The sequence below is a fragment of the Pseudochaenichthys georgianus genome, chromosome 13 (genome assembly GCF_902827115.2).
Source record: "Pseudochaenichthys georgianus chromosome 13, fPseGeo1.2, whole genome shotgun sequence".
NCBI classification, from domain to species: domain Eukaryota; kingdom Metazoa; phylum Chordata; class Actinopteri; order Perciformes; family Channichthyidae; genus Pseudochaenichthys; species Pseudochaenichthys georgianus.
In genome coordinates this window covers 38,357,941-38,380,906 of record NC_047515.1, presented here as the reverse complement: position 1 = coordinate 38,380,906, position 22,966 = coordinate 38,357,941, and the positions used below count along the sequence as shown (strand labels likewise).

The window sequence follows — 22,966 nt, the reverse complement described above, 5'->3', positions numbered from 1 at the left end:
TTGTGGACACCGTCCCATTTTCCTGCAAAACCACTTTTTTTTTTCATCTCTTGCTGAACTGTTTTGACTTCCTTGTTTGTTGTTCTTCTTAACAGCTGATTGGACGACCTGTTCTACCTGCCTACTGGTCCCTTGGGTTCCAGCTCTGTCGCTATGGATACGCCAACGACCGGGAGATAGCAGATCTTTACAGAGACATGAGGGCAGCGGGCATACCCTATGTAAGTTCAGGTATTTTTGTTAAAAAGCCTCCTACGTGGTTAACACTAACTCAAACGATGTTCACGTTGTGTCCTACGACATAAAAAACATCAGTAAATACCCCATTCGTAAATATCAGAAGCTTCTACATGTCATAAAACATGTGTAAATGAGACTTTTAAATGTCATCCCGCCGAACATTAGCCACCTTTAGCTTAGCGGTGGTGATGCGCAGCCATGTAACCGTGTTCCTTTATTGCGTAACATTAGCTTTTTACTTCTGTTAATATGTTGAGATGATCTGCTGAACAATATGTGTAGTTTTACTTATTAGTATCATTACCGTGTGTTTACCATAGATTCTGCTAAATTCAAAAAGCAATGGGAAATCCCATTGCTTTTTGTCATGGGAGCCTTGTGATGCTAACGCTTGAGTCGTTCTACAACAAATATGTCATCACTGCACCACTCTAGGTAGATGCTGCCCACATGCTGTACATCCTATCCCAGTATGTTTGCTTGATTTTGACGACACACTCATTCCATTCATTCAGTGTCTCAACTCAAGGATTCATTGGATTGCCTTCCTATTCCTGCTGTAGGGTAAATAATGACGGCACTTAGTGGAATAGTCTGGGCTAAATACAACACAGTATCTCCATTTTTTTACAATAGGATTCACTGTATGTGAAAAATAACTAAATAACATAAAATAAGTTATAAGTGAAGTTACATTAAATTGGGTACCTCCGGTTTAACCTAATGAAATGTGATCTCTAATTTCATTTGAAATCCATCCTATTATAGGTTGCCCTGCCTGTAGACATTTCCAGTTTGTAGCAGAACCAACAATTCTTTCTGACATATGGGGTTCACATACAAATAAGTATCTGTGAGAGCACTGGGTTTGGCCAGGTCCATATGTCCAACATGGGCATAAGCAAGCATCTAAATCAATTGATTTTCAAGAGATTACCTGAATAGGCCTTCACAAAGCTAACCTGCAAGGAGCTGACGCCAGCCAAAAAGAATCACGTATCATTAACTTGAATGAAAGCAAGCAACCCTAAACAGCCAGTGATACAGAGGCAATCAAAGCCTATAAAGGTTTTGCTCTCACTTTAAAACAAAATAAGAGTCAGAAGCAAATAAAACCTCATATACAGTAAGTCAAGACAGATTTAAATGTTATGTAGGAAAAGACCCGACAGCAGCACTAAATCCGTGGGTGGGCTTTTGATTCCAGAGGGGCGGCCTTGGGTATGAAAAATTGGTGGGGCGGGCACACGCTTACCAAAAGCTGACGTTTCATGGCACGAAATGCGCTCTCCCGTATGCCCTTTTTACTCTGGACTCGCTAATATCGAAGGATCGAAGCAGCCCCGCCCCCCTGAGGAGCGACGCGTCCAGAGCCCATGTGAAAAAATCATCTTCCAGACTGTTAATATTGTTACTGCTTTTACACTCTGGTAACGTTAACATTAACCCTGGTCCTGAGTGTTTCTCTGCTTCCCTGCATCATTTGCCAACGCTGAATGAGTTTAGCTGTAGGCAAGGATTATTTCTGCATGTTAATGCTAGAAGCCTAGTGCCCAAATTAGATGGGAGGCGTGTGGCGCAGTGGATAGATCAGGGGGTCACAGGTTCAAACCCCACTGCAGTCAGCATGTCGTTGTGTCCCTGAGACACTTCACCCCAAATTGCTCCTGTGGGGATTGCCCACTGTATCGAGTATGTAAATCGCTTTGGATAAAAGCGTCTAATAAGTAACATCTAATGTAATGTTTTCAAGACCTGGTTTTTAGTTGCTAAGCCTGATATTGTTGTAGTTTCTGAAACCTGGTTAAAACCGTCTGTCACTGACTCTGTTATTCACATCGATGGATATCATGTATTCAGAGAAGATCGTAAGGGCAGAGCTGGTGGTGTTGCAATATACACTGCTGAGAAACTACAGTGCTCAGTCCTTCACTCAATTTCAATTCCAAGGCAATTTGAGTTTCTAGCAGTCCAACTAACTATAGAAAATGCTCCTCTCACTGTTATTGGCTGTTATAGGCCTCCATGGGCCATCATGGATGCAAGTACTAGCCTTACTGAATTGTTGTCTACGTTTTCTTCTGAAATCATATTATTGGGTGATTTAAATTGGGACTAGTTGAGTGATACGTCTTCACAGTTTAAGCAGGTTTGTGATTCTTTGAACTTAACTCAGCTTATTGATAGTCCCACTAGAATAAACCCTGCCAAACCCAATAACGATACCCTTATAGATGTCATTCTAACAAATGCAGCTCATAAGTATGTGTCTGTTGGTGTTTTTCCTAATGATATCAGCGACCATTTTACTATTGCTTGCGTTAGGAGCACTACGTTGCCCAAAGCCAAGGGCCTTATTGTGCTCAGGCACTGCTTCAAACACTTCTCTGAGCAGGCTTTCCTACACGATCTGGCGGAGGTTAAATGGCACTTCATAGCGTTAATTCCATCTGTCGATGTTGCCGTCCAATTTGTTATTGATCACTTTTTATCGATTATTAATAGACATGCCCCCCTTAGAAAATTCAGAGTTAAGAATAGGAACACTCCATGGTTTACTAGAGAACTATCGGATATAATTCATGATCGAAATAAGCAATGGTCTTTAGCTAGAAAGTCTAACACTAGTGATGACTGGCTTCTTTTTCGTGTCCTCAGAAATAAATGTTCAACCCTTATTGATCAACCTAAAGCTAATTACTATCTGAGCTTAACCACTGATTGTTTTAATGACAATGCTATGTTCTGGAAAACAATTAAATCACTTCAGAACAAGAAGGTTTCTAGTTTCCCAAAAAAATTGAAGGTCAGTGATTCTTTTATTTCAGATGGTATGGCTAATGCTTCCAATGCTCACTTCAAAAAGGCTGGTCACATTTTTGATAAGCAAAGTCATGACTCTCTAAATGGTCGTACTCACAGCCCTAATCAAGAGATGAACTCCCCTGTTTTTGATTTAGCTTATTTCTCGGTCTCTGAAGTCTTACACGGTTTGCAATCAATTGATCCTAAAAAGTCTGACGGCCTCGACCCGTTCTTTTAAATAATTGCAGCTCAGATTATAGCACAACCAGTAACTGATATTTGTAATCTCTCCCTGTCCACTCACACACTGCCAGCTGTGTGGAAGCAAGCTCTGGTATCGCCCCTCTTGAAAGCTGGTGATCCCACAGAGTTAAATAACTGTCGTCCTATCTCAAATCTTTCTGCGTTATCAAAGATTCTTGAGTTCCTAGTTTCTACTCGGCTAAAACTTTTTTTAAATTCACACAACATCCTTAACCCTATGCAATCTGGATTCAGATCAAAGCACAGTACTGTGACTGCCGGTCTGAAAGTCTTAAACGATATTAAGGCTGCTTTGGATAACAAATCTCTGTGTTGCATTGTTTATTGACCTAGCCAAAGCATTTGACACTGGAGATCACCACATAATGTCTAATGTTACGTTGATGTCTCGTTTCGGTCATAGTGCCATTTGCTGGTTTCAGAGTTATCTAACCGACCGTACTCAATGCGTCAGATTGGGTGGTACTGTCTCTGACCCTGTCACCTTGAAGACGGGAGTTCCACAGGGCTCTATTTTGGGGCCTTTGCTCTTTTTATTATATGTAAATAATATTTGTAATCAGATGCAATTTTCTACCTATCATATGTATGCTGATGACACTATTGTATACTCATATGCTCCTTCTCTGGATATGGCCGTTTCCAATTTAAAATCTGATGTTATCATGCTGCAGCATGCACTTCTTGATTTCAAACTGCTTTTGAACAGTAAGAAAACCAAAGCAATGCTTTTTGCTCCCAAGTCAGCGTCATCTTGCCTCTCCATTGACACCCTTGATGGCGTCTCTGTTGAGTTTGTCGATACCTACAAATATCTTGGCTTTTGGTTGGACAGCAATCTCAACTTCAAACACCATATTCTACCAGTTCTAACTAAGAAATTGAAATTCACTCTTGGCTTCCTTTACAGACTTAAATGTTGTTTTTCAACTTCATCCCGTAAAAGGTTGGTCTCTGGCTTATTCCTGTCCCAGCTGGACTACGGTGATACCATTTATAGATTTGCCTGTCCCACTGTTTTGGCCAAACTTGACCCACTCTACCACGCTGCACTGCGTTATATATCAAATGCACCCTAAAGGACTCATCATTGCAAACTGTATAGCCTAACTGGATGGTCCTCACTTAGTATGCGTAGGATGCAGCATTGGTTTTTATTAATGTATAAAGCCATTTTAGGAAAGCTTCCACTGTACATATGTGCCAGATTTTCTCCAGTTTGTGACTCTTACAACCTCAGATCCAGTGCCTGGATACGGTTCCAGGTTCTCGCCGTGCGGACTGAGGCTGGGAAAAGGAGTCTTTTTTATTAGGGTCCTTGGTATTGGAATGACCTTTAATCACGCCTCAAACTCAATTCAATTCAATTCAAAATCTTTATTTATCCAGGTAAAATCCCATTGAGATCAATGATATCTTTTTCAAGGGAGACCTGCAGCAGTAGGTTCCACAAGAAGACATAAAAACATAAACAACAGAACAACAAAAGGACATCATACAGCAAAATGTACAGGGATTACAATTTACATATTTAACCACAGCGTCTGATTTTGTAGCATCCAACCGAGCTTTAAAAACATGTAGTGGTGCTAGCTTGGTAATTTTCCATTCTTTTTGCAGACTGTTCCATGTTAGTGGAGCTGCACATCTAAAAGCTTTCTTCCCTAAGACAGTCCTTGCACTTGGCACATTTAATAAAACCACAGCATGCAATCTCAGGCAATAAGTACTTTCAATTCGAGTCAAAAACTGAGGGCACTTGTCTCAATAGTATGTTTTAAATTGAAGTTGTCTGAAGTCCTTACCACTAGCTGCTCTTGCAGTAATAAGTAGTGCACCTTTCTTACTGTCCTAATGTGCAAAATGTAGTGACTGCTTTTTTGTCTTTTGTTTTCTTAGTTATGTTCTCTGTATTTTATATGTTTGTGTTATGTCTAACGTTGCTGCCTTCTTGGCCAGGTCAGCATTGCAAATGAGATTCTATCTCAATGCTTTTATCTGGTTAAATAAAGGTTAAATAAAAATAAACATGAGTATGGAATTGGAAATATCACTGACCTGAAAACAACATAAGGCGCGTTCACACCGGAGTACTTTTACCCGTACTTTTCCCGTTTAGTTCCGATAGTGCCTGGAATTTTGCGTTCACACCAAAAAGAGTACTTAGTTCCGAGAACTTTTACCCCCATGTTGAGTGCCTGCTAGAGAGGTGGGACTATCCTGGGGAGAAAAAAGTACCAATTTCGATTGGCTGGGCGAATTGCAAACCACGCCCCATAAAACTCCGAAAAGTTTTGTGAAGCCGCCATTGTATTTGCTGGCATTAGCATTATTAGCCTTAGCATTAGCACCAACGGAGAGAGAATAACTGATGAGGAGGTGTCGGCGTTCTGGCAATTTACTCGGAAGGCTGCAGCAGCTTCTACTGAAGCCAGTGCCCAACTCCGGGGACTTCCGGCCGGGAACGCCCTGAAGTGATTTTCGGCCTGCCAGTAAACCCAAAGCAGAAGAAGAAGAAGTGATGTCAGCAGCTTAATTTGCGTAATATTCCCTCAGGGAACTTATTCTGGTGTGAACGCGATCTGTACTTAGTTCCATGGGGGAACTAAGTGCTCGCACTAAGTGCTGGGCCCTAAGTACGGCAAAGTACATACTTTGAAAGCGGCTATAGTTGCAGACAAATATTCACATTTTATATATTTAGCATCCCACCAGGTCTGCCTTTTCGGACCAGCAGAGCGTCATAGCAGTAACAACATAAACATTCAGGCTACCTGCACCTCTGTGGGGGGGTTCTGGGTTCTTTGGCCACTAATTTACATGCAAAGAACATGTCAAGCATTGAAAAAAGTCAGCGTGTAACATTACCACGAACACGGTTGTTTATTAAAAAGGAATTATAGTGTAAAAATATTTAACCTCTTCCATATCTCCTCTTCTGTGCGTGTCGCTCAGAGATGACCACCAGATTCACAGAGTTAGTTTTAAAATCCTGCATTTATTCTGACATTCTCACATTCACACACATTACATTTCTTTTCTTCTTTCTTTGGGCCTGCACGTTCTATTCATATTAACATAAATAATGCTTATATCTCCTGGGCAAAAATCCTTGAAGCCATGTCTGTTTAGGAATTCCAGCATTTGACGCGCATTGAATTTCTCTGACCTAATGACGATTGATTTTAATTAAATGTACCTTGTAGTTTCATGTATTCCAACTGTAATTGCATTCAGATAGTGTACCAGCTATTCCCGGAGCTAAATATGCAGGAAAGAGTTGAACACGTTTTTTTTTCAGTGGAATATGTTCATGCTGATAGCACCAAATAGAAAATATATCAGTTGAATACATGAAGCAATTGTTCCTTAAAACGTCTTGTGTGTTGTTTTGATATCAGTTCTGATATTCCTTAATAAAACAACTGTCACAATGAGCTTTTTTCTGGTACCTGCTGCAGGATGTGCAGTATGCAGACATTGACTACATGGAGCGTCAGCTGGACTTTGTTCTGGACTCAGAGTTTAAAGGACTGCCTGCCCTGGTGAACACGATGAGGGATGAAGGCATGAGGTTCATCTTCATTCTGGTAATGCAATAAATGTCAATGTGTGTGCAATTATTAAGATTACAGAGGAATTAATGAGAATCCCCCATTTCCATTTTTTATTTTCAACCAATATGCTCGGCGTATCATAGGAAAAAAAAGCTGAGTTTTAAATGAGAATCATAGGAGACTCTTTTTCTAAATATATTAATAGCTTTGTGTTTCTTTCCAGGATCCAGCCATCTCAGGCAATGAGCCTCGAGGCGACTACCCTGCTTTCGACAGAGGTCTAGCACAGGATGTCTTCATCAAATATCCCAAAAGCATCAGTGATGAAATTGTGTGGGGGAAGGTAAGAGGAACATTATGGAGCAACAAATAAGTGCACAAATATGTAAGCTTGTATTGAAACAGACTTTGTGATGTTTTTGAGTGTGATGGTGTAATGCGTCCTGTTTGTAGGTGTGGCCAGATAGACCCAATGTCACAGTCGATGAATCTCTGGACTGGGATACCCAAGTAGAGGTACAATGTATTCCATATTCAACCCACTAACATACATCACTTCCAAGCTCAGAGTATTTATAAACATGCATTCAACTGTCCCACTTCCAGCTTTACAGAGCAAATACTACATTCCCTGACTTCTTCCGCAACACAACCGCAGCGTGGTGGCTACAAGAAATCAAGGATTTCTATGGAGAAGTAAAATTTGACGGCCTCTGGATTGTGAGTGACCTGAAAGAAGACATACTAATAAAGTGGAGTTATCACCTCTATCATTTCTGCCTGATTTCATTGTCTCTGTTCATCCTTAGGACATGAATGAGCCCGCCAGTTTTGTCCACGGTACAGTTGGAGGGAACTGTCTTGGTAACCCACTCCTAGAGAACCCTCCATATATGCCACGTAAGACACTCAAAATTATATTTATTTCCCTCATGTTTGATTAAATGAATGTTCTAAAATGATATCAACAATATGAGAATGATTTTAAAGGGTTCTATGTATTTAGCTATATGTTTTGTCTCCAAAAGCTCTGGAGTCTAAACATCGTGGTTTGAACCACAAGACTCTGTGCATGAACAGCGAGCAGATACTCAGCGATGGAAAAATAGTCCTTCACTATGACGTCCACAATCTCTATGGCTGGTCCCACACCAAACCCACCTATGAGTAAGTGAACATGTATTTGTATTTAACAATACATTTATCAGGGCAGATTACACATATTATTGTGCAAAAGTGAAAATGTCCATATAAACCAACACAGATGATGGATGAGGAAATTGTAATGTACAAGGGTGTTCAACCCGGAGGCCCCCGCCCACGTTTTTTTTCACGAAACTGTGTCTCGGGCTTCTTAACATTTAAAAACCTATTAATGTGTCATTCCCAGTTAACGGGAAGAAACTCAGCTTTCAGACATTATTAACAATTTTTAGCTAAATGAAACAAAAGGGTAATAACAAAGGCTCTGAATTAGCCCCATAACGGTTAAAAAGAGGTGTCAATCATCAAAATTGACGAGGGGGGCCAAAGATATGGAAAATGCACCCAAATGACCCCAGAAGTGGGTTTTTCTAAATCTCTCTAAAAAGGTCAAATGTCACTTGTTTTGCATCAATCTTGATACAGGGTACTTATTATACGTTGTACTTTGGATTCCTAAAGCTTTTAGTCTACCATCCCACCATTCAAGGGTGGTTTTCACTATAAGTAATGTTTTTTTTTGGATGGACAATTGTTTTACTATGTTCAATCTGATTTTGATTTTGATTATATTGATTCTGACTTTTCTACATCCAAAACTACAGGTTTATCATTGCTTTGAGAAAAAAGATTATTAATTTACCCCTTTTAGAAGTGAAGGTATAGTCATTTGTTCTGGGAGCCTGAGACCTGAAAAACAGGCTCAGGGCATAACAGGTTAAGCTAGGGTTAGGGTTAAAAAAAGGACACTTAATGTGTTTGATCCCGAATAATGTGTTTGTATTACCCAATGAAACTGACTGCATTTCAAAATGGACCAATAAGCATGATTATCCCAATCAAACGCAGTTAGTGTTAGTTTATACAAAAAGGACACTTTATCTGGCAGATGATCACAAATAATGTGTTTGTAGTATTTCATAATGAAACTGACCACATTTCAAAATGGACACATTAGCACATCCCATAATCAGAACAGATTTAATTCATCGTTACGGAAGAGAAAATGGAGCTAAATGAGCATGAATGGAGGGGGATGCATAACTGATATATTGCCGCTATCTGAAGAAATATACTCTTATCAAATCTTTATGATAATTATCCTGCGAAACTACATTGGTCCTCTCCACACAGAGACTGCATCATTACGTACAGAAGAGCCCGGGGATACTCCACACCACTGGGCCTTAAGAATATCGTCTCATTATTACTACTGTGCTGAATTCAACAATTCCAATTAATTGGCTGATTTCATTTAACAACGAACTTCATTGAAGAGGGAAAAAAAACGTTCGCCTCCAAAGTGTCCACCGATCTGAAGGTTGGCGGTTCAATCCCCAGCCCTTGCCGTATATTTGGCCAAAATACTCAACCCAAAGTTTCTCCAATTATTTGTCATGGCCAACATGTAAGTTTCCCTGAGCAGGTGCACTGTGTATGGCACGTGTCTACCTCTGTATGATTGTGTGTGAATGGGTAAATGCCGTAAAAGAGCTTTTAGATGTTGTAAAGACTACACAAAAGCTATATAAATGTGTATAAATGCCGTTCTTTTAACATTTAAATCCCTGAGTGTCTCCTCTCATTGCAGTGCAGTGCAGCAAGTGACAGGTAAAAGAGGTGTTGTGGTGACCAGGTCGACTTACCCTTCCAGTGGAAAATGGGCCGGACATTGGCTCGGAGACAACTATTCGAGCTGGGACCAGCTTTTCAAATCTATTATAGGTACAAATATTGGATACAACTTGATTCTCATCATTTTAACAAATCAACAGTGATCAACAATATTTAGGTTTTGTACACTTATGGTAAGGTGATTCATTCACATATGCAAACTTGGTGAAGAAAAAGCACTCTTCAACCTGACATGTATCCCCTTGTCCTTTGATCTACAGGCATGATGGAGTTCAGTCTGTTTGGCATCTCTTATGTAAGTATCATCATCTGATCTCGGTTTTGACAAGACATAATCTTATTGATGTGACCTTGTCCTCCCTAAGTAGATTACAGCAGCCTGAGTGATGTTGTTTTGTTTGCTACACCCTTTGATCAAAGGACATCTCGGGATACAACGTGAAGCATGTCATTGCCCCCCTCCCTCAAACTAAGAGGCCTAATACAACTTATATAAAAAGTTATATTGTGCATGGTGTCCTGGCTTGCTCTGACTTTGCTTGTTTCCCCCGCTGTCTCTTTGTGTTTGTCTCTCCCTGACAAGTTGTCCTTCTGACGTCTCCTCAGCACACCTAATAATAATTAAAATCTGACACCTCATCGATCCCTATATGGTAAATCATTTGCGTGCCCCGAGCCAATGCAGCCACAGGGTCAGGTAGACAACATCGCTCACTCTCGCGGTGTCTTAGTCAAGGACACGTCAGAAACATGATGCTTGCAACCAAAGTATGCTCTGGTTGGAGACTGCTCTTCATAGACCCACATTCACCCTGGTGTCCATCTCTCTGCCCATCTGTGTCACCTTTTAGACACTCGTACTGACATTGTGTCCTTGTTTTTCAGACTGGGGCAGACATATGTGGGTTCTTCAATGACGGAGAGTATGAGATGTGTCTTCGCTGGATGCAGCTAGGTGCCTTCTATCCGTACTCACGCAACCACAACGGCAAGGGTTGGATTGTGAGTGAGTTCAAAACTTGAAAAAAAGCACTCGTATGAGATATACTGGGATAGGAACATAGATGGCTGCTTGTTTGCGTTAGCTTTTTCATGCTAAATGCGTACTTGAACCAGTGTTAATTTCTTGTTTAATCTATTGCTGGGAATTAGAGTATGTAAACATGGCACGATAACACAAATATGATACCTGAAAATGAGGATAACAAATAAGGTGCAGCTTCAATTGAAACCAAGCTGTGGATCAGCTCAAGTAACTCAAGAGATGGTTCAGCGAGCATGTTCTTAGCATGTTCTTATCATTATTTTGCTTTCTCTAGCTTTCTCTCTCTTTGTATCCATGTCTGACTTACACAAACACAGAAAAAGATAGACCTGTTTGGTGGTGTAGTGTCGGTGGCATTCATTCTAGCGGTGACCTTTAAGGGCGTCGGAACACATCTGAGAAATCCAATAACGCCCGTCCGGAGATCGATCCCACCGGGCGAACTTTCTCTGCACTGGAGTCAGACAGTTGTGTGTGTGTGTGTGTGTGTGTGTGTGTGTGTGTGTGTGTGTGTGTGTGTGTGTGTGTGTGTGTTTGCCTTTGCTTGTTAACACCATGGAGTGGGGGTATAATTGAATTCTCAAGGTGATCTGGGCACCATGCACACCACCTAACCTCCAATCCACACATACGTACACCACCGTGATTCAAATCAAATGAATAATGGCTTGCAAATGGGTGTTTAAACATGGGGAACATTGACAGATAATAAAACAAAATGGCAATTTAGCAAGTTAAATGTTTGTGACACCGGGAAGTGATAAGAAGGGTTTGCCATCGGAGACAAGGCTGGATAAACAATGTTGAAACACCTGCCAAGTGAGAAAAAGGATGTGAGGGAGGAAGAGCACACACACACACCAGGACTGAGTGAATCAAGGTCAGCAATTTAAATAGTCGACTGTAAAAACTGTTTTTTTTCGAGTCCGCCACATAAAATCTCCAATCATCAGACAGCTAGTGACTATAACCTCACGTCTGCTTAACAAGGCGTTTGACAACAAAGTATTAATGCCACAGACCAGAGCAGAGGGTACCCAAGGTCAGAGACAGCGCAGAGAAGAAGAGAGTTTTTTGCAGAGTCATTCCCAGAGCTCCAACACGCTTTGCCCTCGGACAACTCTCTGTGTTGACCTTGAGTTCATTTCCCCTGCACCAGCAATAAGCTGCAGTGTCCAGAACAATGCAAACTGAATTAAAGATCTATATTTGCCGCCGATGGTTGGCGCAGCATATCCGAGTAATGCTCATTGTTATTCACCTAAAGAGACACGTTTATTTAAATATTTCTATAATGGGTGCTTTGCAATGCAAAAGCTAAACTCAACAGGTCTCTGAGAAAGGCTGGGGAGTAGATTTCAGACGGATAAATGGAGAGAAAGAGCGAGGAAAAGATGAAAAGGGCTGACACTGCCAGATAACCAAATGTTTAATTGAAGCTGTGCATGTGAGAACGCTAGCACACACACACATGCCGATCTTGCTACAATCAGTGTGTGTCACAAGGCCTTTAGCCGCTATCAATGTGGCCATAAAGTAGGATAGTTCATAAGATGGATCCTCTGTCGGATCCTCGCTCTGCAGCAAATCCTGCTCTCATCTCTGCATCAATCCCGTCTCTGGTTTTCCACAGATGAAAAGTCTACCTCCAGACGCCGGGATAACTGTCATCTCCTGCACCATTTGTGCGACTGAACGTTACAAAGTAAAAATCTAGCTTTGACCCTTAGCAAAAAAATCTATAAAAAAGCTATACAAAAATGTAAGGTATTTTAATGTAACATTTTAAGACAATGGATTTTGAAAAGAGAGGAAAGTTTCCTCTAAAATCTTTAAAATCAATTTCTGTATACTAATTGCTTTTGCACTTTATTTCAGTTAAAGTATTTTTACTTAAATGTTATGGTTTTTGTTTGGCAGCCGCTGCTGCCAGTCATTTGATCGTTTTTTTACAGATGTTTTGCCCGTAGAAGTTTTAGTGCTGTACTTTTATTAAAGGTTATTGACTGTAAAAAGAGCAGATACATCTGTAAAATTACAGTGTTTTCCTGTAAAATCTTTAAGGACAATTCCCGTAAATTAATGTTATAAGTTCTGCAGAACAATGTTATAGAAAACAATAGCAATTTTCTATAGGATTCTATACATTATTTGGTGGAATCTATTGTAAAATTCATAGGTGAATTCTATAGAATATTTGCCAATATCCTGCAGTATATTCTACAGAAATTCTATAGAAACATCAATAGATTTTTCTATAGATTATTTAGCAGAATCTATAGCAAAATCCATAGGTACATTCTATAGAATATCTGCAAACATTCTATAGTATTCTTCAAAGAAGTTCTATAGAAATGTCCACAGATTCTATAGAATATAGGTCACAAATGCTATAGTATTCTACAGAACAGTTCTATAGAAAGCATCCATGGGGTTTTCTATAGTATTCTATAGATTATTTATAGAAAACACGTAGGCAAATTCTATAGTATATCCGCAAAAATCCTGTAGTATTCTACAGAAAATGTCTATAGAATTCGTCCATTTTTCTATAGTATTGCTAAGGGGAGAGGTTATTCTGTTAGTGATCTTACCTCTGACAGAAGTAGTACAGTGAGGAAAAGCAACAATGACACACTGTCAAGAACAAACTGTGCCCTTAACATTGACATTTTAATCGTCAACTAAGTTCACGGTCCCAAACAAAAGTAGTTCACGTTAATTTCTTAAAACATACACAGTATATTTATTGTTTTATATAGCCTACATATTTACGGTCAGAGTGTTAGTCATTCCCTGAATACTTTGGGACTTTAAGAACTTCCTATTACCAAGTTTTACTTTTTCTCTTCCAGTACTGATTACTAGCTCAGCAGGCTAATTAAAAGCTACACTCCATTCCTTCCTTCCTACTTCCCACAGGGCATTGCACATCTCCTCGCAACACATGACACACATTGACAAAGATAATTGGAATTGAGGAAAAAAGAAAGTAGTGTCTTTAGCTTAAAAAAAAACCCAAACCTGCCAGCCCACATTCAGCTGGTTCTCTTCCTCTCACACACACTCACAACTTGCCAGGGTAATTACTTGTAGATAACACATCTGATTGTGAGGCGTGAAAGAAGAGTTACCGAAAAAAGGAGGCACGTAAAATAAATCCAGATAATTACGGTCTTGGACATTTCCTCAGAAATGAAATGATAATCTGGTAAACTCCAGAGGTCATATGATAATGAAAATGTTCTGTATTCAACCGTGTGCTGTTAGACCTCGACTTAGTAACTGTTATCACATCTGATCCAGCTAAATTGCAGCTGGGAAGAAAATGTCTGTCATATTTGTTGCCCTCTGATGATTTTTAATATGATAACGTCTTGATGATTGTCTTTAAATTGAAAGGAAGGAGACTGATTCACACTTCATAACACTCTGAGAGAAGCCCGACACACACACACACACACACACACACACACACACACACACACACACACACACACACACACACACACACACACACACACACACACACACACACACACACACACACACACACAGAATCATAGAGAGAAGCATATGGTGATGACACATTTCATGATATTGTGTGTGTGTGTGTGTGTGTGTGTGTGTGTGTGTGTGTGTGTGTGTGTGTGTGTGTGTGTGTGTGTGTGTGTGTGTGTGTGTGTGTGTGTGTGTGTGTGTGTGTGTGTGTGTGTGTGTGTGTGTGTGTGTGTGTGTGTGTTTACTCAACTACTGTACTGAGGTCTAATCTTGTGTGTCCATGTTATGCTACTAAGTACAGTAATCATTGTACTTTTGACTTCAAGAATAATAATAACATTGAATTATAGCTTAGGATATACAGCGCACATCTCACCACACAGAAAACTGAGCTGAAACATTTAGATTGGCCCATGTCTTCACAATGACTGCACACCGTGTCCTATGTTCTGTCCTTGTCTCTTAAGGGGACGCTGCTCTAGGCATGGGAGGTCAGGCACGCTTTTGAGGTTAAGTTGGGGGTGGTTTTGGCACAGTGGTTAGAGCGTTGGTCATCAGATCAAGGGGCGTTGGTGAACTCCAGTTCGAATCCCACCTCGGCCGCCGCTGCGTCAGGCCGTTGTGTCCTTGGGCAAGACACTTTACCCGCATTTGCTCCAGTGGGTAATGTCCGCAGTAATGACTCTTACATGTCTAGTATGTGTAATGTGTACTTGTAAAGCGCTTTGAGCACCTGTAAAAGTGCTCTAATAAAAAATGTAATGCATTATTATTATTATTAAGTGAAACTTCGAGTTAAGTTTTAACTTTCAAAAGCATAAGTGTTAAAAACGAATAAGATGTATTCATTTACTCTAACCTAAGATTCATTTTGAATAATTTCCTGTAAATAACATATAGCTACACAAAACTATACAAAACAGGTGGTATTAATTTATATGACATACAAATAATATGTGAGCCATCATGTCAACATGAACATCTTCTTCTGAAATATTAGTTGGCATAAGTAGCTCACACATTTGGTTTTGGCTATCTGTAACCACCACTTTTGTATATATTGTTTTTCTCTCAGAGACAAGATCCTGTTGCTTGGGATGACAATTTCGCCCAGGTCTCCCGGGACGTCCTGAACATCCGCTACACCCTGCTGCCCTACCTGTACACACTGATGTTTGAGGCTCACACCAAAGGAAGCACAGTCGTCAGACCCCTCCTGCACGAGTAAGCACGGACTCACACACGGGTCTTATCTCTTCTGCTAACATCATGGCTCCAGCATGACATGTAATCACTTAATCGGATCATTTAGCTATTACCACAATGGATCTTTTTTTCTCCTGATCTGCTCGCAAGATAAACTGATTTTATACTACATGGCTTGTCATTAGTATGCAGAATATCAAATGTGGTGGCTACTGGACTAAAAACCAATTTAAGTAGAGCTTTCATTTAAGTGCTCCCACACGTTTTCAGCTCCACGGTTTTAGTAAAACACATGTTTTACTAGTTGTTACCAACAAAGACTCCCTTGTTCATCTCATGCTCTTCCGGCTCAAGTTCGCTTCCACATTGCAATATTATGTTTTGAAACTTACGATAAAAGCGTCTTTGCCACTTTGTTATTACTTTATTTAAAAAAACGTATGTTTGAGAATGTACAGCGATGTTTGGAGCTGTAAGGGGCCGCTTGCTCTATGAGGGTGTCCGGTCTGTTTAAAAAAAAAGCACCAAAAATGTCAAGGTCATACCATAGGGTGTTAAATAACTATTTGAATTGACGAGAGCCACGGATTTGGAAAAAGCTAGCTAGATAGCTTGTAAAAATGGGTAGCTAAAGGTAAGCCTGCTCACTAACTAGACATATAGAATACCTTAGCTAGCTTGATTTCAAAAGAAAGATAGATGTGCTAGCTAAATAGCACATTTAATTATTATAAACTGTCAACATGGGCTTTAGTATGAGTGAGTGCCACAAGGTGGGTCGTGACTTTCACTGTTTCTTGTGAAGGGATGACAAATTCTAAGTATATATTCCCTCCGACAGCAGCTTCCAGTAAGACATGCTTGATCAAGGCCTGTTTTGAGGCCAACCATAGACGACGCTAGCTTAACCTCGCAGCGACCAGATGTGAATGTGTAGAACTGTATGAGAAATAAAAACATATTCATATTTGTAGACTCTTATAAAGGAGCTTTTAGAGATATTTGTCTTACATCTTCAAACCATTGAATTCTGAATGACTTCTTGAACAGTTTTAGTCCACTCTCATGCTATGTTTACTGGTGTGTCACAGGTTTGCGAATGATAGAAACACATGGGACATACACAAGCAATTCCTCTGGGGACCGGCCCTCCTTATCACCCCTGCCCTTGATAAGGTAATCACACACACACACATACACATACACACACATTTCTTTCTTTGACTTATATAACTTTATATTATGAATATCTTTGTTTTGCTTACTTTGTCTTTGACAGGGAGTCACTAATGTGGACGGCTATGTTCCTAACACACGCTGGTATGACTTCTACACGGTGAGTCCAAGTCCGTAACAACCAGTAAACAATTAGGAGGACAAAGACTTTGTTGATGTCTCCTGATAAATGGGGAGAAATAATCAAAAGAGTGAGAGTGGTGTTTCCTCAGCAATAACTTGAATCTCTTAATTTGCATAGATAAAATGAAGCAATTTACAAAGAACAAAAAACCTGAAAGCTTCTTGTAGTAGAGAATCCCTACGTAACACAGTAATTATCTGGGACTGCTGACTTTCTCTTTTATTACTTTCAAAATTAAATAGCTTAAACATCAGTAAGTGCTTTAGCATATAATATAAAAAGATAACAGAATACACCATCATATGTTTACATCGTACTGATGACGATGACGCGGATACAAGCGGCCGAGATGGGTTTTCTCCGCAGGGTGGCTGGTGTCTCCCTTAGGGATAAGGTGAGAAGCTCAGTCATCCGGGAGGGACTCGGAGTTGAGCCGCTCCTCCTTCGCGTCGAAAGGAGCCAGTTGAGGTGGTTCGGGCACCTAGTTAGGATGCCACCTGGGCACCTCCCTAGGAAGGTGTTCCAGGCACGTCCAGCTGGGAAGAGACCGAGGGGTAGACCTAGGACCAGGTGGAGGGATTATATCTCTTCTGGCCTGGGAGCGCCTTGGGATCCCCCAGTCAGAGCTGGTTGATGTCACCAGGGAAAAGGAAGTTTGGGGCTCTCTGCTGGAACTGCTACCCCCGAGACCCCACCACGGATAAGCGGGAGAAGATGGATGATGACGATGACCTAATATTTTATTTATAAGGAAAATGTATGCTAGAGGGGGTAGGACCAGACACGTTTAAGCTTCTTCTTGCCCCTGTTGAACATGACAGACTATTTTTTTTTTTTATTATTATTTATTTTGTTGTACTTTGTTATAATTATTCTTATGAGTGAGAGAAAAAAAAAGAACATATATATTATTATTATTGTTGTATGTTTTGTTTCCGACATGTTCAATAAATTGAAAAAAACAACAACAAAAACATGTAGCTTCCCAGTTTAGTTGACACAAAATGGTGGCAGCACTCGGCTGTAGTTTTTCTACGCTACTAAATTTGGCAAAATGTAACTATAACTCACTAAAAATAAAGACAACATACTATTGAAGTCTACTGTCTATATCACAGATTAACAGTTTTTCATACCAACATAAACAAGTAAGAACAAGCAGTTGTCTTAGCAATTAACCATTTTGGCACATTACATGTTGTATCTACATTACCCATGTTTAAGTTTTTTTAAATCATTTAGTTTTCTTTAGTTTTTAGTAGGTGTCACCTGACTGGCTTCTAAGTGTGAATACTAATGACTAGCATATGAAGATCTGAGCATCTATGAGGTGCTCTATGTCTAAAAAGAAAAGACAGAAAAAGAGACTCAAACCACGACTTCAACAGAAACCCAAAAGACAATATTAACGAGTCAGGTTGGTCCATATCATTGCAGATTGCAGCTCAATATCGGCAGAAGGCGCCTTGATGACAAAAACAAACATCCAATCGTCTGTTTCTAGCTAGGGGACTCCCCATCTGTTAGCCAGCATCATAAAGCCCAACTAAACTTCAGAAAACAACGATTCAAACGGGGGCACAGGATGGTGCAGGGGAGTGGTTACCTCCATTAAAGTGTCCATTCAGCATAAAGAGAGGTGCAAGCTGTTAGAGAAAAGTTGAATATACTGCAAAATTATTCTTTAGTGGTATAATAATTACCGAAATGCTTTAAATGTATATGCCACCTTTTCTTGTTATGCTTCGTGTTTTATTTGCACACACATGTTCCACAAAGGAATAAAATGTCTCAAAATGAATTACCTAATGTATTTTCAGGCCAAAGATGTTGGAGTGCGCGGAAAAATTGTTAGCATGCCTACCCCCTTGGATCACATCAACCTTCATATCAGAGGGGGATACATCTTGCCTTGGCAGAAACCAGAGAATACCACCCTTTACAGGTGAGTGCACACACATCACAGCTGATATGTCATGACAGCACACAGCTAAGCTCCTGTCTGTTTAGTTTGCGGAGAGATTTGGAGCCAAGGGAAGATGTAAAACAAGATACAACGGCCCAAAAAAAACTACATTAGGAGAAACGTTGTAATTGAATGCAATTTTTTTTTTTTAAACACACAAATGTGCCAAAACACATACAAATGAAATAACACACTCTACCATGTGCATCACTTTTTAGTGTTTCTGTTGTGTTATGAGCTTCTTTCAGCGTTTTGTTTGTTCAAGGTTCAAGGCTTTTATTAGTCTATTGTTCACCGCAACGCTCATCGTAACCTTCAATGGACAAACCAAACTTTATCGGGACTGTAGTGAAGCTGAGCATTTCTATAAAATAGTGATAAGCCCGGTTTCAGTTCAAACCAGAAATGAAGGTGGGAAATGACTGATTGACATGACCTGATAGATGGTATGATTATACATATAGGAGAAGAAATTAATTGTATTATGAAAATGGGAATTGTTGCAGTTTTGGTGATCTCCACAATTGTTTTATTTTCTTGTAGGCCAATATTCACTGGTCTGAGTTATCTACTCATTTATTTGAAGTTATTTACTTCATCATCTGTGAGTATGAATTTATGTTTATTAGATTTTGAATAGAGACACATTTCAACTTGTCTCTATTGTTGTTTATTCCTCCTAAAATATAATGTTGATGTATTGATTAGATCTAGTATTGCAAGACATTACCATGAATATATTTCATACTATTATTTAAAAATGTTTGGGAGCTACCAGGAAGCTCGTCTAATTGAGCGAGTGAGTATGCACATTTATAGCAATCTATGTGCAGATAAATGTTGGGTTATGTATGTGATGGTGTGTGTGGTTGAAATTGTGTTACATGTATGTTTTAGTTCAGCTCTCATTTTGATAGGAAGTGAAAAAGAGATAACATTTAAATTGCCATCTTAATGTTGAATAAGTTACCAAGTAAAGGGTTTAAATTGGCTCACATAAATATATGTAGTTTAAGAAATAAAGTGTCTGAGATAGAGGAAATATTATCATGTGGTATTCATTTGATAGCAATATCTGAAACTCACTTAGATGACACATTTAATGACGCTGCTGTGGATATTAATGGATATAGAATATTTAGAAAGGACAGGAATGCATATGGAGGTGGGGTGGCAGTGTACATTCAAAAGCAAGTACCAGCTAAAGTGAGATATGATTTGATGTCTGCTGATATTGAAGTACTTTGGTTGCAAATTAACTTACCTCACTTGAAACCTTTGTCGGTAGGATGTTGTTACAGACCTCCAAATGCAAACTTAATTTATTTCGACAAATTATGTGAAATGTTAGACAAAGTTTGTGATCTTGACAGAGAGATTTATTTTATCGGAGATTTAAATATTGACTGGAATATGTTGCACTATGCCCTTAAAAACAAGCTGCAGACAATAATTAATACATGTAACTTGGTACAAATGGTGACTAAACTTACTAGGATATGCATAAAGAAAGATGGGTCAAAAAGTGCAACTTGTATTGATCATATATTTACTAATTTTAGCCATGTATGTTCTCAGGCAATATCAATTCCAGTAGGGTGTTCTGATCATAATTTAATAATTATCGTGAGAAAGACAAAGGTGGCAAAAGCTGGACCAAAAGTCATTGAGAGGAGATCAATGAAATATTTTAGTGAAGAGTCATTTATACAGGATGTTCAAAAGATATGTTGGGAACATATTTTTGAGAAAGTCGATCCAGATGATGCTCTTGATGTCTTTAATTTGTTATTCATGCAGGTGATTGATAAACATGCTCCACTTAGAAAACAGACTGTAAGGAACTTTAGAGCACCCTGGTTAGATGAGGAATTAAGGGATCTAATGAAACAAAGAGATGATGCAAAGAATGTAGCTCTCTCATCAAGTTATGAGTCAGATGGGCACATTTATAGAAGGTTAAGGAATTATGTTACAGCATTAAATAAAAAGAAAAAACAGTTGTATTATGGAAATAAAATTAAAGAGATAAAGGATGACAAGAAAAAACTGTGGAGTTTAGTGAATGGCATGATGGGCCGTAAGCCGAAATCCACCTCAACATATCTTGAGGTGGATGGGACATTTTTGACAAAACCAGTACAAATTGCTAATCATCTGAATGATTATTTTCTTGATAAAGTAAAACATTTGAGGAGAAATATGAATCAAACTATAAATAGTAACTCCACATGTCTAATAAAGGATTTAATTATGAAAAATAAGAAGTGTACATTTAAAATAGAAAAAGTGACAATTACAGATGTTGAATGTCTACTAGGTAAATGTAATGATAAACCACCAGGAGTGGATAAGTGAGTTGGTACATTTCTTAGATATGTTGCTAATTTTGTTGCAGAGCCAATCTGTCATATTATAAATTTGAGTATTGATAAATGTATTTGCCCACAGGCATGGAAAATAGCAAAAATTATTCCACTTGCAAAAAATCCAGCTGGACCATTTTCTGGTACAAATAGCCGTCCAATAAGTTTATTACCAGCATTAGCAAAGATAATGGAGAGAATAATTTTCAATCAAATACAAAAATACTTTGAAGGTAACAAACTTAATACTGTGTATCAACATGCTTACAGAACTGGCCATTCCACATGCACCGCTTTAACACAAATGACAGATGACTGGAAGGGCAAAATAGATAATAGGAAGTTAGTGGGTGCAGTACTACTCGATTTTAGTTCTGCTTTTGATGTCATTGACCATTCTTTGTTGTTACACAAGCTGGAACAATATGGTTTTCATTTTGAAACACTGAAGTGGTTAGAAAGTTACCTGACAAATCGAAGTCAAACTGTTTTTTTTAATGGAAGTCTCTCAAAGATGAAAACAGTCACTTGTGGAGTACCTCAGGGTAGTTGTTTGGGACCACTTTTATTTTCTATTTTTACAAATTACCTACCATTAGTGTTAGAAAAAGCTAAAATTGTAATGTATGCAGATGACTCAACAATATATTATGCAGCATCAACTACAAGAGAGTTGACAAATGTTATGAATAAAGATCTACTACTGATATCAGAATGGGTCATAAATAATAAGTTGGTACTTAATGCGGGAAAAACAAAATCGTTATTAATAGGATCAAATCATCAGTTAAAAGTTGAACCAAAATTGCAACTACATTTAAACCATATTGAAATTGAACAGGTCAAGGAGACAAAATTGCTAGGTATAACCCTGGATCATAATTTATCTTGGTCTAAACAAATTGATAATGTTGTATGTAAAATGGGAAGGGGTGTGTCACTTGTACAAATAATTGTAAAATATTTGCCTATGGATGTCAGTAGACAAGTTTTGGATGCTTTGGTTCTGTCGCAGCTTGATTATTGTTTGGTTATATGGTCTAGTGCTGCTGAAAAAGATTTAAACAAACTACAAGTAGCACAAAATAAGGCAGCATGATGTGCACTGCAGAGCTTCTACAGAACCAGAGTCACTGAAATGCTGGAGACACTGAAATGGTTAACTGTCAGACAGAGGTCATCTTATATTTTATTAAATGTTGTCAGAAATATTACAGTGACTCACTCACCAGATATATTATCACAAAGGTTTATAGCGCAATATGCACAACATAACTATCAAACACGACATACAATAGAAAGAAGGTTTGTATTACCCAAATCTAAATCAAATATGGGACAGAAAACAGTCATGTACAGAGCCATGATCAGCTGGAACTCTTTACCGGTTCACATCATTCAGGAACATTCTCAAGTACATTTCAAAAGGTTGCTAAAAAATTATTTAAGTATTACAAAGTAAATTTGAACTGTGCCTGTGGCTATGTATGCATATATTATTATGTACACTTATTTGTATTTACTTTTGTTTGGCCTTAGGATGGCGATACATTGGATGACCATTTTAGTTTCCACTTAATTTCGCTGTAAATTGCATGAAATTATGAGCTGTTTTGTTTTGTTTTAATTGTGTTGTATGTATGTTTTGAGTGTGTGAAGACCCCAGGAAGAATAGCCAATGCTCATGCTAGTGCTAATGGGGATCCTAATAAAGACAATAAAGACAATACGTACATAGCTACAGTGTAGTTATGACGATGGACATCTCAGGTCACAGGCTCCTCCAACAGTGCAACACAATAACAGATAAACAGATAA

The 22,966-nt window shown here is 39.0% G+C and overlaps 1 protein-coding gene across 1 annotated transcript in view; it reads left to right on the top strand.

Annotated features, from left to right (window-relative positions):
* si (sucrase-isomaltase) overlaps positions 1-22,966 on the top strand; it is a 94,973-nt gene that overhangs the window by 57,336 nt on the left and 14,671 nt on the right. The window contains exons 16-29 of the mRNA XM_034098150.2: positions 96-221; positions 6,771-6,899; positions 7,090-7,209; positions 7,320-7,382; positions 7,473-7,586; positions 7,676-7,766; positions 7,895-8,033; positions 9,661-9,794; positions 9,965-9,999; positions 10,590-10,706; positions 15,326-15,474; positions 16,548-16,632; positions 16,736-16,792; positions 18,637-18,761. Of these exons, the coding sequence (XP_033954041.2) occupies positions 96-221; positions 6,771-6,899; positions 7,090-7,209; positions 7,320-7,382; positions 7,473-7,586; positions 7,676-7,766; positions 7,895-8,033; positions 9,661-9,794; positions 9,965-9,999; positions 10,590-10,706; positions 15,326-15,474; positions 16,548-16,632; positions 16,736-16,792; positions 18,637-18,761 (1,484 nt within the window). The remainder of the gene's footprint in view (positions 1-95; positions 222-6,770; positions 6,900-7,089; positions 7,210-7,319; positions 7,383-7,472; positions 7,587-7,675; positions 7,767-7,894; positions 8,034-9,660; positions 9,795-9,964; positions 10,000-10,589; positions 10,707-15,325; positions 15,475-16,547; positions 16,633-16,735; positions 16,793-18,636; positions 18,762-22,966) is intronic.